Source organism: Tupaia chinensis, unplaced genomic scaffold (assembly GCF_000334495.1).
Source record: "Tupaia chinensis unplaced genomic scaffold, TupChi_1.0 Scaffold000070_1, whole genome shotgun sequence".
NCBI lineage: Eukaryota > Metazoa > Chordata > Mammalia > Scandentia > Tupaiidae > Tupaia > Tupaia belangeri.
The window spans coordinates 2,348,856-2,363,643 of NW_006159530.1; the positions used below are offsets into that span (position 1 = coordinate 2,348,856).

At 41.1% G+C, this 14,788-nt stretch overlaps 1 protein-coding gene and 1 long non-coding RNA gene across 2 annotated transcripts in view; one reads left to right on the forward strand and one right to left on the reverse strand.

The window, feature by feature from the left end:
- The window catches only part of LOC102475572 (uncharacterized), a 78,276-nt gene extending 77,447 nt beyond the window's left edge, over positions 1–829 (reverse strand). The window contains exon 1 of the long non-coding RNA XR_333608.1: positions 693–829. This is a non-coding gene — a long non-coding RNA (uncharacterized LOC102475572). The remainder of the gene's footprint in view (positions 1–692) is intronic.
- A 148-nt stretch (positions 830–977) lies between these two features.
- The window catches only part of NUF2 (NUF2 component of NDC80 kinetochore complex), a 32,597-nt gene continuing 18,786 nt past the window's right edge, over positions 978–14,788 (forward strand). The window contains 7 exon segments of the mRNA XM_006172235.3: positions 978–1,067; positions 5,087–5,229; positions 6,500–6,574; positions 7,507–7,583; positions 8,307–8,368; positions 10,787–10,884; positions 12,780–12,853. Coding sequence (XP_006172297.1) covers positions 5,107–5,229; positions 6,500–6,574; positions 7,507–7,583; positions 8,307–8,368; positions 10,787–10,884; positions 12,780–12,853 — 509 coding nt within the window. The 5' untranslated portion in view covers positions 978–1,067; positions 5,087–5,106.

The following is a 14,788-nucleotide window of genomic DNA, read 5'->3' on the forward strand; positions in this document are numbered from 1 at the left end:
GGCCTTTGGTGCCCCAAACCTCAATAAAACTGAATGGCTCACCCCTCACTCTCTTCCTAACACCTCCAACAGGTCTTTTGCTGTAAGACCCTGATTTAGACATATGAAATATGCTGTTTCCACTTTTGCCGGACCATCCACCTGGAAAATACCTATTTTGGGGCCCTTATCTGAAGACTGCAACTTCCTCAGTGACGTGTTCCTTTAGGCCCAGTCAGTGGTGGACAGCACCCGGAGAGCTAGGTCCCTGCAGAGGAATGAGCCGAGAGAGGCTAGTTCAGGCCACCGGGGCTCTGTGCGGACAGTGCTGCTTACTGTTCACTGTGTAACGTGGAACAAACCACTTCTCTCTAAGCGGTTTACTTGCCTGTCAGAGTGAGGGGATTTGGTTTGGGTTCCGCCCGCCTCTCAAAGCTGTGCTTAAGAAAGCAGAACCGGCATCTGTGCCCACATCCCGGCTGTGACACTAGTGAACTACGCAGCGCAGCTCTGGGTCAGCTGCATAATCTCCCTGGTCTATCCGACCCTCCCCGCTCCCTTTAAAAGAAGCCTAAATTTGATAATGTCAAGAAGCATCTAAAAACAGAGAGAGCTCATAACTAACGCTCAACTAATTATTACTACTCTGGGACTCTATGACTTTGCACTTGTTTCCCTGAGAGCCCCGCGTCTTTCTCCCTTATCTCGCTGACCTTAGCTCAAGTCTCCATTTGCTCTCGGTCTTGAACCGGACTCCTACCACGCTCAAAGCGCGGGAAGTTACCGGCTTCTGGGCTGAACTGCAACCCCGGCGTCCTCCCCTAAACCGCAGCGCTGCTTTTCCCTGCCGATCCAGGGTCCGACCAGACTCCAACTCCGCGTAAAATGGTTCCGCCTGGACCCGGCGCGCCCCTTCGCATCGCAAGCCCCACCCACATCGAGTCTTTTGAGTCCAACCGGCATCCGTCCGGCTGGAAGTGGGCCAGGGGGAACGGGGCGGGACTTCCGGCAGGAGGCGGCAGGTTTGAAAAGCAACAACGGCCGGAGTCTGGTGGGTTTTGGCTGCGCCGCGTCTGCTCGAGCTGTAGGTGAGCCCGAGAGGGCGCGGGAGACCTGGGGAGGGAGGCCAGGGTGTCCTCTCCCTCCCGAGCGCGGGCAGCGACGGGCCGCTAGGACGAGCGGTGATCGTGGGCGCAGCGCTGGGCAGGCGGGAGCAACTGGCGCCTGGGACCTGGGGGACCAGCCCTTAGTTCCTTTTTATTTGGCTTTAGTTCCGGAAACAACCTGAGCTCGGTGCGTACAAAACTAGTGGGTATTACCTGGTGCATCGTAGACCGCGAGAAGAGACTTGACCTGAAGCTTGTCAATTTAAGTTTGCATGTGTGTATTTTAACCCACTTATTTGGAAGGGCGGCAGTAACAGGACTTACTTGATTGGACATGCTTTTGCCAAATATTTACAGATCGCCAGTGCTCAAACATCTCTTGTTTAAATCCAAACCCATGAATCAAGGCAAAACATCACAGTTAATCCAAAAGTCAAAGGAAGAAAGCAATGTATATACTACGTGTGTGCAACACGTAAGCGTTCAAGGGGCCTTTACTTAACTAGTTGAGATCGGGAGGCATTTTTGTTTGTTTTTGTTGTAAAGATTCACAGGTATTTGTCAGTGCCTGCTCTGCTCATTATCGAGGTGTTGACAAATAAATGGGGAACTGGAGGAATAATTAGTAAATCTCTGCTACTTGCTAAGCGGAAGATTGCTTTGCTCTCATCAATTATTTACGTACTTTGTCCCAGCTAACAACTCTAATATAGTTGGAATCTATCTATCCCCCACTTTGCTTTCTCCCTCTCCATCACTCCCTCTTGTGAGAGCATGCGTACACACACATTAATTAATTGGAACTGAAATTGCACTATGAAAGAGTGATAAAAATTGAATGTGGGAGGAGATTCCAAAAGGAAACATTGAAAGTTTGAGAAACCACTTGGAGGAGACAGACTTGGCGCAGAAAGTCTTATTAAGTTATTAAAGATTTTAGAAGCCAAGCAGAAAAATTTGAATTTGATGTGGTGCGTAATTGAAGTATTTTTGTACAGATCTTACATGACACATTAAGTGTTTCACAAGGTCTAATCTGATAGCAGTGTGTGCAAAAATGTTTAGAAGGGAGGGATGTGCAATAATTACGAAGATATTTTACATCTCTTCTTTCTAGTGTGCTGATCTCTAATTCAGATGAGGTTGCTTTGGAAAAGTGACTTTTTCTATAGTTTTCTTTGGTCCGTTTCTTTTATCAACATTTTTAAAATCTGTGACCTAGATTAAAATACTCAGCGGGGGCTGAGTGGTGGTCTAGTGGTAAATGCCCACTCTTTGGGGCAGACCCACATGGGAAGGTTACAGGTTAAACATGGAGACCTCCCATGATCCCTGCCAGCTGAAGCTGTTGGAGGAGTCATGGGGTCAAGACGCTGTCCAGGGTGCTGTATCGCTATTTCTCTCTCACTTGTGGAATAAGCGAAGTTATAAAAATTAATTAAAATATAGAATGCCTGTCTATGCTGATAAGGCTAGCAAATATATGAGGTGTCAGAATCAAAATCTAAAAAGATCCTAGCTCTGGGAACCAGCAGATGGAGTAATGATTATGGCACTGGACTCCCACGTAGTCAACCAAGGTTCAAGTCCTAGACCTGGTGGCTTAAATAAACTCATGCTGGTCGTGTGTGTGTGTGTGTGTGTGTGTGTGTGTGTGTGCGCCCAAAATCCTGGGAGATGAGAAAGATTGTGATGTGGCCAGTCCCCACCCCACCACCACCCCCGGTGATTTCTCGCTTTCTGTCTTTTTGTCTCTGTCTCTGGTGAGCACACACACCCTGTAGCAAAAATCTCTCTCTCTGAAAAAAAGAGGAATCCTACTTGTGAAATGAAATTTGCAATTATGAAATTCAACAGTAGGAAATGTAAATTCTTCCTTAAGGTTCAGATAGTCATGCAAAAACATGGGGAGGTCCTGGCTTGAAATAAGTGGATCGTGTTGAAGAAGTATTGGAGTTTCAGTTAACCGTAAGTTATGTATTTGTCAGTAGGTGCTGACTGATACTTTGCCCTAGGCAAACCCTCTTTGGAGTGTTGCTCTCAGTTGAAGCGTTTTATTTTATTTTACATAGTGTGTTTTAGAGGAAGGTGACTGTGATGCTGAAGTTTCTGAATGTAATGAAATTATACTTACCTTAGAGAAGAGAGGGCTTAGGAGAGGCCTGATAGCATTCATTCTTCACATTTTTAAAAGTGGTGTCTTGTAAACAGGGATTAATATAGTTTCTTTAGTTATAGTGACTAGAAAGAGGACTAGTAGGTGGAATTACAGCAAACACTCCCCTGCAGTTTGAAGAAGAGTTATCTAATTACTAGAACCATACCAGAGTGGGGAAAAGTTGCCTCAGGAGTGAATTCTGTGATGTCAAATGTTCAGCTAAAACTGGGGAGCTGTTTATTTGTCAGTCATCTTGTAGACTGGCTTCCCTCACTTATTAGAGGTTAAGTAGGTTGTCAAACGTTTTCTTAACAGTCTGAGAAATATTAGGAGCCTAAAGACATAGATTTTCAGAATCATGGGCCATTTGAGTTTATCTGTGAACCTGAGACTGTTCACACCAGGTCCCTGAGCTCACGCCGCCTCCCTGGAGAGGAGGGGATCGGTCTGTGGTTCCGGGTGTTGTCTGAGTGGCTGAGGCAGTGACCTGCTGCTGCTCCTCTTACTGGTAACTTGCCGTTTTCCAGGCACAGGTAGCCATGTGAAATGAAATCTCTTAACCACTGGGCTCTCACGGTGTGTTATAATCACCCCAGCCCACTGTGACAGTGTTAAAGGTACTTGGCAGGCTCTAGGGCAAGGTTTCTGAACCTCAGCATCCTGGATGTTTTAGACTGGGTGACCCTTTCTGTGGAAGCCACCCTATGCACTCCAAGAGGTCTTAGCACCATTCCTGGTTTCTATCCACTGAGTCTAGTTCCCCCCGCTCCTGTCCCACTGACCTAAAGGGCTTCCAAACATGGCCAGAAGTGCCTAGGGACAAAATGTGAGAACACGACTTGAGGGAGACACAGGTGCGAATAACTCTGAGTGAAGGCATCAGGCAAAAATGGTGGTGGTGGTGGTGTTGTGTGTGTCTCATCCAGTAGGCAGTGGCCTCCCTGACCTCGGCTGTATCTTTAGCACCTACTGACAAACACATAACTTACAGTTTACTGAAATTCCAATAACTTCTTCAACATGATCCACTTATTTCAAGCCAAGACTTCCCCATGTTCTTGCATAATAGACTGAATCATACGGAAGAATTTACATTTCCTACTGTTGAATTTCATAATTGCAAGTTTCATTTCACAGGTAGGATCTTTTTTTTTTTTTTTTTTTTTTTTTAGGGAGTTTTTTGCTATAGGACATGTGCGCTCTCCAGAGAGACAGAGACAGAAAGCCAGAAAGCGAGAAATCACCTGAGAGAGGGATGGCCATGTCACAATCCTTTCTCCTCCAAAATTTCTCACTCTGGTGGTAGGAATTTCTACCAAACACCTCTTTTCTCACTCTTTTTTTTCTCTCTTCCTACTTGCTTCTTAAATCTTACAAAGCATCTCACTATATATGTACTGGCTAGCACGTGAATCAGAATTCATCTTTATTATCTACCCTGTATTGCTATTGTTTATATGTATATATAGCTTCTGCTGCTGAGGTTACCTACATGCTTTGCTTTGAGGAGTATTTCTCAGTATGAATCTTGTTTAATCCCCTGGCCCACAAATGCAAAAAAGAAACATGGTTTTTCATCTGTCTATTTAGCTCTAAAGTACTCCTTCCCATATAAAAAAGAACAGTATTAGAACAATTAGCAGAAAGCGACTGTGTACTGCTTAGAATAAAAGTTATTTTAAGATACATATGCACTTGTCTCCCTCTCATTAGGATGTTTGACGATAGCTTACACCTACTACAGATGGTTTGACCTTGGCTTTTTAATTCTGTCCTTACATTTATTCGTTTTCTGATAATGAGCATACATGGTATTTCTCATCTTTGTTTTCTCTTTCTCCAGATTAACAGAAAACTCCCAAGATGGAAACTTTGTCTTTCCCCAGATATAATGTAGCTGAGATTGTGGTTCATATTCGAAACAAGATCTTAACAGGAGCTGATGGTAAAAACCTCTCCAAGAATGATCTTTATCCAAATCCAAAGGTAAACCGCGGTTGTGTTTGCATATGGATAATGGTACCTTAGAACAAAGGGAAGTGCTAGGTCTGTCGCCTATTTGATGGAGGCTAGTCAAGTCACTTTAACCCGGAGAACGTCTCTCACCTAGTGTAATTTTAAAATAACATTAAGGTTATATGTGATGTGACTTCTTCATTCCCATTAGGAATTCAGTTCTTTAATACACTCGTATTCTTTTAAAAAAAGCCTCTAAACCATATTAAAGTATATTACATTTTTTTATTATCATTATTGGAGTGGTGGTCTGAGGATATCATTTATTGGTAGGGCTTGAAGGAACTTATTCCAAGTGGTTTCCAACCATAAAAAATGCTTACAAACAATCCTCTTTGGAAGCTTGCAGATTAATTTCCTTGCTTTTACACTCCAGGGGGAATTGACTTGTTTTGACAGACGTTGTTCTTTGTATCTTTACTTATTAAATGCAAAAATGAACTATTTATGTGTCACAGAAAATCCCAGAGTCTCCTTCCAGTTTTCTGTATTGGTTTTCAAGTCATAACACAGTAAAACCTAGTTTAATGGTGCAGAACTCAAACTTTTTGATCTCAGTACTTCTTTAATTCTTTAAAGTGGAAAGGGTAATCTCAGAATAAATGATAGGCCTATAAGCTGAATAAATTTAGTCTTATAGAAAGATTACCCCATTTCTCCTATATTTCTCACTTTACTGCTCCCCTGATAAACTTGTATGGGACATGGATCAGAACAGCTTCACAGGCTGGCATTTGGGAACTGCTGATTTAGAAGATAACATTTTACAAATCCTGTACTATCCTATTAAATTTATACTCCCTTGATTAAATGTTCCCTTACACTTTAAATCTGAGGAAACCTTAATATCGAAGGCAACAAACAAGTCTTCCTATGGTCTTATTTTAGAAATATATCCTCAGTGTGCCATTATTTCTGCCACATGCTTGACAGCCTCTCCTGAAAGACTAACCTTTTATCCTCTGTTCCCTAAGGGGGGGCGTGGCTTGGATTAGATTTAGATGTACATGCTTTTGTTCTTGAGCAATTTACGTCATTGACCAGTACTACATACGAGTAACTAAGTATCATAAGGGGCTTTAAGATTTGGAAATTTTAAGAAACCTTTCAAGGAAATAAAGTAAACTTGCTGTCTCCCCCCACCCCCCCATGTATTGACTCTAATACTCAGTGGTAAAGATGACATGGGTGCAGCTGTGAGTCGTGCATCCAAGAACTAAAAGTTGTTTTTCTGTTGTAGCCCGAAGTCTTGTACACGATCTACATGAGAGCCTTACAGATAGTGTACGGAATTCGGCTGGAGCACTTTTACATGGTGAGTTTCAGATGAGGCAAAACTCTGTTGGTAGGAAAAACTTGCCATTCTCTTGCTTACAGTGCCTGGTGGCTTTTACGATAGGAAGTTGTTGACTTTGTTTTTAACAAACTCAAAGGATTCTATGAAATGATTGTTTCTTGTAAAGGAATCTTAGGCACAGTAATGGTTTGTATTGATAGCCTAAATAATGAAGACCATAATTAATAAAAGAGCTAATTGATACAAATTGTCAGTTCTGTGTAATTGTTCACAGCTCTGTAGGTCTGTCTTCAGAGACGGTAATAGAAAACAGTAAAGACTTCACAGATATTCTTTCCTCATGACGGACTTCCAAATTAGCATAGAAGATATGCAGTAAGAAATAAGTGAATATAATTATAATTAAAATAATTATTATGAGGCAACTGAGCTTTTAGCAAATTAGGTGGTTCTAGTAAGAAAGATCATTTACTGTTTTTTATTGCTATGAAATGAGGGCATTATCTAAAGATACACCAAAAGTGTAATAACTTTAGGCTCTCATCAATATTGCATAGTATTTAAAAGTCAGACTGCCACTTGTTTTGACATCTTATTAAAACTCAGTTTCTTTGTCTGTAAATAGGAATAACACTTTGTCATAGGGTTGTAAAAATTAAAAGAGAATATATGTAAAATGCCTGCCTCCGTGTCTCGTGTTTAGAACACACTAACCATCACTCTTCTTTTCATTTATTTAAGTCTTTATTAAGTACCCACTATGAACCTAGCATTATTAATGTCAGCGACAACTCTAGCTTTGTCCTGGGATCTGTATTAAGTACTTTTGAATGAAATGATAATTTAATATATTTGTATTGTCATCTGTGATTAAGGTTTTTGTGGTTGAATGTTTTTCTCACTTTGTTTAATCAATGTGTAGCTTAGAGTCTGTGATTTATTACATTTAGATGCCAGTGAACACCGAAGTCATGTACCCACATATAATGGAAGGCTTCTTGCCATTCAGCAATTTATTTATTCACCTGTGAGTAAAAGTATTTTTTTAATCTACCTTCATATTTACATTACGTTAAGTAAGCGTTTTTAATAACATTATTGTTTTGAACGAAGGAGTTTCTACCATCTTCCTTTCCACTCCATCCCTTACATATTTTCAAAACTGTGGATTTCTACCAAACAGACCTACCTCCGCCTTCTGTTTGGCACTGTCTTATGTCAACTGAGGTTCTACGACGTGTAAATCTGAAATTGTTTGCTCCCTTTGAGAAAGGTTTTGAGTTCTTAAAGAGTCTTAGTATATCTAAGAGTATTTCTTCTCAGAATTTCTAACTATACCATTGTAATGCATGAGTCCTTGAGTAATATAAAGAAAAATTAGACTCCAGTGCTCTAGGATTATGAATTATAGTAATCTTGATCCTTTGACACTGAGAAATCTATTCAGAAATCTCTTTCTGAAAATAAGATGTTTATATCCTAAGTTAGTATATGATTTTCTTTCCTTTTTAAAAAAATAGTTATTTATTAATTTTATTTATTCATTCATTTATTTTAATTTGAACAAAAAGAGACACAGAGAGAGGGAAAGTGAGAAAGCAAGCCACCAGGTCTGGGACTCGAACCATGGTCAGCCCTGTGGGAGTGTCCAGCGCCTTAACCATCACGCCACCTGCTGGTCCCTGTATATGATTTTCTTTAGTATATGATTTTACACTTTTGAATGTTCTTTCTCCTCTTCATCTTCAAGGGACTCGTTTTTGCCCATTTGCCGGGTGAATGACTTTGAGACTGCTGATATTCTATATCCAAGTAAGTGAGCATTTAAAATGATTTTTAGTGTCTGGTTTCAATCTACAGTACCATTTCACCTTTCCATTGATAAAATGTAAAACAGCACAAAACAAACTTAAAGAGAATTAGTTTTAAAAATTGTATCCTATCCTTAAGGTGAAATGTCTTTATATTCTGTTACTGAAATTTTTCTCTTTCTGTAGATCTTAGGAAAAGCTGTTTTTCTGATTATTTTTTCTTCTTTAAAAGATATATTACAGGGACCAGCAGTTAGCGTAATGGCTACATCGCTGGACTCCCATGTAGTCGACCACGGTTTGCATCCCGGACCCGGTGGCTTCGACTCATGCTGGGCGCGTGTGCGTGTGTGCCCAAGATCCCGAGAGGAGAACGGAGGAGAAGGGACTGTGGCGTGGCCATCCCCCCTGGGGGGTGATTTCTCGCTTTCTATCTCTCTGTCTCTCTCTGTCTGTCTGGCGAGCGCACACGCCCTATAGCAAAAACCTCTACAAAAAAAAAATGACAAATTTGAAGAAATGAATATAAGTAATATGAAGTATGTTGCAAAGTGGATTCATTCCAGTTTTTTCAAATATAATAATTACTTTTACCATAATGAAATGATCTTTTAGCACTAATAGAATAGATATGATGTTATTTTAGAATGTAAAATTCTAGCTTTATTTAAGTGTCCTTTAATTCATTTGACACTGATGGTTATTATCAAAGATATTTTTATGTTGCAAGAGGTTATGTATACTATTTAAAAATTTATTTTTCATTTTATTTTGGATCTCTCAGCATGAGTTATACACAATAAATGTCACCAATTTTACAGTAAGTGTGTCTTGGAGTTTCCTGGTTTTGTTCTATTTTTCTGTTTTTTTTTTTTTTTTCTTTTTTCTTCCCCGGTTTACCACTTTGGATGTGTTCTTAGTTTTATTGTTTTTGTTTTTTTCCAAAGAATTATTTATTTAATTTTTTATTCATTCATTTATTTCAATTTGACCAGACAAAAAGAGAAGAGAGAGAAAGTGAGAAACCATGCCACCAGCTGTGGGACTTGAACTGTGGTCAGCCATGTTGGAGTGTCCACCACCTTAACCACTGTGCCACCTGTTGGTCCCCATGTTCATAGTTTTTATAAAATTTGGAAATCTCTCTGTGAGCGATTTTTCCTGCCCTTCCTTTTCGTGGGAATCCACTCACATTTGATAGGCTGTTTGATATTGTCCCTCAGCTCATGATGTTTTATTTTCCCCCGTGGCCTTCATTTTAGTCTCCGAGTTGGGTCTAATCTGCAGTCTATTCCATCTAATGTGGTTTCTATCTTAGATACTTTATTTTTCAAGTCTAAATGTTTTCTTTGTCATCCTGATCGTAGTCCTGATGCTTTTCTCTACTTTCTTAGACAAATAGGATATATTTATAAAAGACGTTTTCATAGTGTAGTCTACTAAGTCTGTTATTTTTTGTTTCTGGGTATGTTTCTGTTGATGTCTGTTATGAATCATATTGTCCTTTTTCTTTGTCATTTTTAGTGCATTCCAGGCGTAGTGAGTTTTACAATGTTGGGTGCTGAGTATTTTATTATTATTATTCCTTTAAATATTTTTGGTTATTTTCTGGCTAAGTACTATCTCCACATTCATGTACTAATTACTCCTTAGCTGAGAACTTGAGAGGGCGACTGTTCAGATCTTTGCAACTGCTTTCAAGTGTTAAGTCCTGTAAATTCCAGTGGCTTTCACCTCTCTGCACTCAGTCTTCTTGACTAGCAACACCTGTGAATTTTGTGTTCTCTTTCTAGGGTACAGCCAGAAAACAGAACTGTCCAAGTTATGGGCTAGTGCATTTATAAAATCCACCTCCGTTGTTTTTCTTTGGGATTGCTGTCTTATATTATCTATTGTCCAGGGTCTAAAAATGTTCATTGATACATGATATTTTGCCTGTTTCTAGTTGTTTAGCATAGGGTATAAATCTAGTCCCTGTTATTCCACCATGGCCAAAAGTGTATGTATGTTTTAAATTATTAATGCATGATATATTTTGTTATGATATACACCGATATACACAATCTTTTTTTTTTTTGGAGAAGTTTTTGCTATAGGGCGCATGTGCTCGCCAGACAGACAGACAGAGACAGAGAGACAGAAAGTGAGAAATCACCCCCCAGGGGGGAATGGCCATGCCGCAATCCCTTCTCCTCCATTCTCCTCTCTGGATCTTGGGCACGCACGCACACAAAGCGACTGGGTCTGGGACTCAAATCGTGGTTGACTACATCGGAGTCCAGCCATATAGCCATTACGCTAGCTACTGGTCCTGATAGATACAGTCTTACAGGCTATGAGCAGAGTATATGTTGATAAAGGATGACTTTTCATTTTTATGTTAGGTTATTTCAAACCTTTAAGAGTCTTTCTATTTTAGAAGCAAAACGGACAAGTCGGTTTTTAAGTGGCATCATCAACTTTATTCACTTCAGAGAAGCATGCCGTGAAACATACATGGAATTTCTTTGGCAATATGTAAGATTTAATATATTTTTGGGTCACATACTAGATCAGTAATATCACTTATGAACTATTAATCAGTTTTGAAATGTTTGTCATAGATAACAAATTGTTGTATGAGCTTTAGAATTGAATTTATTTTATGTTTATATTTTGCTGAGTTTAGTTACTAGAAAACATCTAAGAATACGATTTTCTTTGATATTTGGTAACATTAGGGAAAGTCTACATTTTTTTGTTTTGATCTGATCTTGTAGCTGTAATGTTGTTTCTTATATTAGGAAATGATAGGGAAGAGAATATTGATATATTTACATTTTTTCCTTTGAAGTTTGCATAGATAGTGTAGTGTTCTTTAATTACTGAGATGGCTGAGGCTTATTTGACTTTCAAATAATGGCCTCATTGGATTGTGTGTTATTAATCATGCTTGCCCAGCATTGCATTGTAAGATTCAGTCCAAGCAGTGACTTTGACAGATGGAAACTCATTTTCCTTCCTTCAGCAATTCAGATCATTTGGGAAGGTTACGGGTCATCCGTGTGATCTGTTCCCATTTGTCCTCAGCTTTGGAGCGCCATGCTCTTACAGAAGCATCAGAGTCACACCCGTCACTCCAGCCCCCGTGAGCACTGTAGAAACACGTCTTTGCATAGCTCATGCTGAGCTTATATCTCTTACACATACACTCTCCAGCTTACACATATGAGCACCCCCCACACACAGGTTTTCTTATTTTTTAAGACACAGCTCAGACATCTAGCACATATGCAGAGCCCTCTGTATCCCTCCTCCCCAGCCATACTCACATTGGGTGGGATGTTACTCTTCTTTCTTTTTCTTGAGAGATTTTTGCTATAGGGAATGTGTGCTCACCAGAGAGACAGAGAGACAGAAAGTGAGAAATCATTCCCCCCTCCCCAGCAGGGATGGCCATGTCGCAATCCCTTCTCCTCCATCTTCTTCTTGGGATTTTGGGAAGGCATGCACACATGACCAACAGTTTAAGCCAGAGTCCAGGACTCAAACTGTAGTCAACTACCTGGGATTCCAGCAGTGTAACCATTTCACCATCTGATGGTCCCACTCTACTTTCTTTTTTTTTGAAGAGGTTTTTGCTATAGGGCGCGTGCGCTCGCCAGACAGAGACAGAGAGACAGAAAGAGAGAAATCACCCCTCAGGGGGGATGGCCACACCACAATCCCTTCTCCTCCATTTTCCTCTCAGGATCTTGGGCACGCACGCACACCTGCCCAGTGTGAGTTTAAGCTACCGGGTCCGGGATGCGAACCGCGGTTGACTACCTGGAAGTCCAGCGACATAGCCATTACACTAACTGCTGGTCCCTCACTCTACTTTCTTTATATTCACCACATAGCAACCTGTTTTTTAGAGTTTTGCTCATGTATCTGACTTTTCAAGAAGACTGAGCTTTTTAAAAATAATTCAGGAATTGTTAAGTCAGTCTTCTTGAGAATTCCTGATCCCCAGCACAGTGTCTAACAATAAGAATGCAACATTTGTGTTAGGTAAAGAAAATTTTTTTTAAACAATTATTTTTACTTTATTATTATTATTATTTTTAATTTGAAATAAAACATATGCATTCACCAGAGACAGACAGAGAAGGAAAGAGAGAGAGAGAGAAAGCAAGCTGCCAGGTCTGAGACTCGAACCTCAGTGGGCCGTGTGGGAGTCCAGCGCCATAACTATCACACCATCTGCTACCCCAAAATAAATAAATTTCTAATTCGTATGTCATGAATGCCTAACTCTAAAATTTCTTGTTTCTGGTGGCAAAAATTGTAGGACAAGTAATAATTTCGTAGTCTCATGTTGGTAGTTTTTTTAAAGAAAAAAATATTGATTATGTTGAAAAGTACTAAAATTATTAAAATTGCTTTATTAGAAATCTTCTTTGGACAAAATGCAGCAGTTGAACACAGCACACCAGGAGGCATTGATGAAATTGGAGAGACTTGAGTAAGTATGAGATATACAGAGAAAATAAATGCAGTTTCGAAGTATAAGGTGAATTGTAATAATTTGCCACCATAGTCCACCTTAAGTCACTTTTTATCTTCCTTAATAAAGTATTGAAGTTTGCCTTTTCTTTTTTTTTGGAGAGGTTTTTTTTTTTTTTTTTTCTTCACTATAGGGCGCGTGCGCTCGCCAGACAGACAGAGAGAAACATAGAGACAGAAAGCGAGAAATCACCCCCCAGGGGGGATGGTCACGCCGCAATCCCTTCTCCTCCATTCTCCTCTCGGGACCTTGGGCACGCACGCACACGCGCCCGGCGTGAGTTTTAAGCCACCGGGTCCGGGACACGAACCGCGGTCGACTACGTGGGAGTCCAGCGACATAGCCATTACGCTAACTGCTGGTTCCCTGAAATTTGCCTTTTCTAAAAAAAGAAAAACTAGGTTTTTTCCTAATCTTACTCATAATTATATAATATTCTTGGGCTTCTTTCTGATTGCTAGTGTGTCAGCCTCACTTTTTAAAGTCCTTATCATACTCTCCTATGTTGTATCTCGAGTGTTTTTCCTCTCTAGGTGAGCAGTGACCGTACAGTTCTCTCTAGGTGAGCAGCGACCGTACAGTCCTCTCTAGGTGAGCAGTGACTGTACGGTCCTCTCTAGGTGAGCAGTGACCGTACGGTCCTCTCTAGGTGAGCAGTGACCGTACGGTCCTCTCTAGGTGAGCACTGACCGTACGGTCCTCTCTAGGTGAGCAGTGACTGTACGGTCCTCTCTAGGTGAGCACTGACTGTACGGTCCTCTCTAGGTGAGCACTGACTGTACGGCTCTCTTTATGCCTTCAGATCAGATCACTCCATTGAGACTTTTACTCCCATGATAGTGTTTTGCACTCATGGGTCATATGGGTGATTTTGACATAGGGCATTCACGCTCCTCAGGGAGAGAGGGAGAGAGAAAAAGTGAGAAACCACCCCCCAGGAGGGATGGCCACACCACAGTCCCTTCTCCAGTCTCCTCTCAGGATCTTGGGCGTGCATACACATGTGCCTGGTGTGATGTGCAGACTGCCGAGTCCGGGATTCACACAGCGCATTTGGCCACCTGGGATCCAGCACCTTAACCTCCATCCCTCCTGCTGGTCCACAGGAAGCTTTTTTGAATCCGTTCTAATGCGTTGATATATTTTCAGTTATCTATTTTAGGTAAGAGCGTTTCTAAACCGCCTTGATAAAAATTCCCTCTAATGGGCAGCAGTAAGAGGAAAAGACTGGGAGTAGGAGACATTAAAATCTAGCGAGGCAGAAGATGCCATAAACCAAGTCAAAAGAAAAGTGACCAACTGGGAGAGAATATTTGCAACATAGACCGCAAAATATTTCCAACTCTAATAACAAAATCCACATAATGTTCCTGATCTATGGAGAATTTCTGCAAACTCGTAGGAAAAAACATACCTTAATAGAAAAATGGACAAAGGCTGTAAACAGGGAATTGATAGCAGAATAAAAACAGGTGGCTAGGGTGGCGGCCGGGCCTGCACGGTAGCTCTGCTCCGCGTTCCGCTGCCTCTCCGGGGCTGGCGTGTGGCCTCCGGGCCTGTGCGTGGCCACTGGGCCTGTGCGTGACCCCCCTGGGCCTGCGCGTGGCCGCCAGGCCTGAGGCTGTGCGTGGTCGCCGGCCGCAGGCGGCAAACTGAAGCCGAAAACAAGGATTAAGAACTTGCAACTATAAGCAACAGAAAGAAACTTTAGCTGTCTTAAACCAATTGAGAAATATATTGTATAAGAGGATTTTCTCTACCTATGGACAGTGAGAAGATGATGGTTACCAGCCCTGCATTACCTCAGGGAAAAACAAGAACTACTCTACCATTCTTAAGGAAGCCAGATACCCGAGGATAACTCACGCTGCAGAACCCCACAACACCATTCCC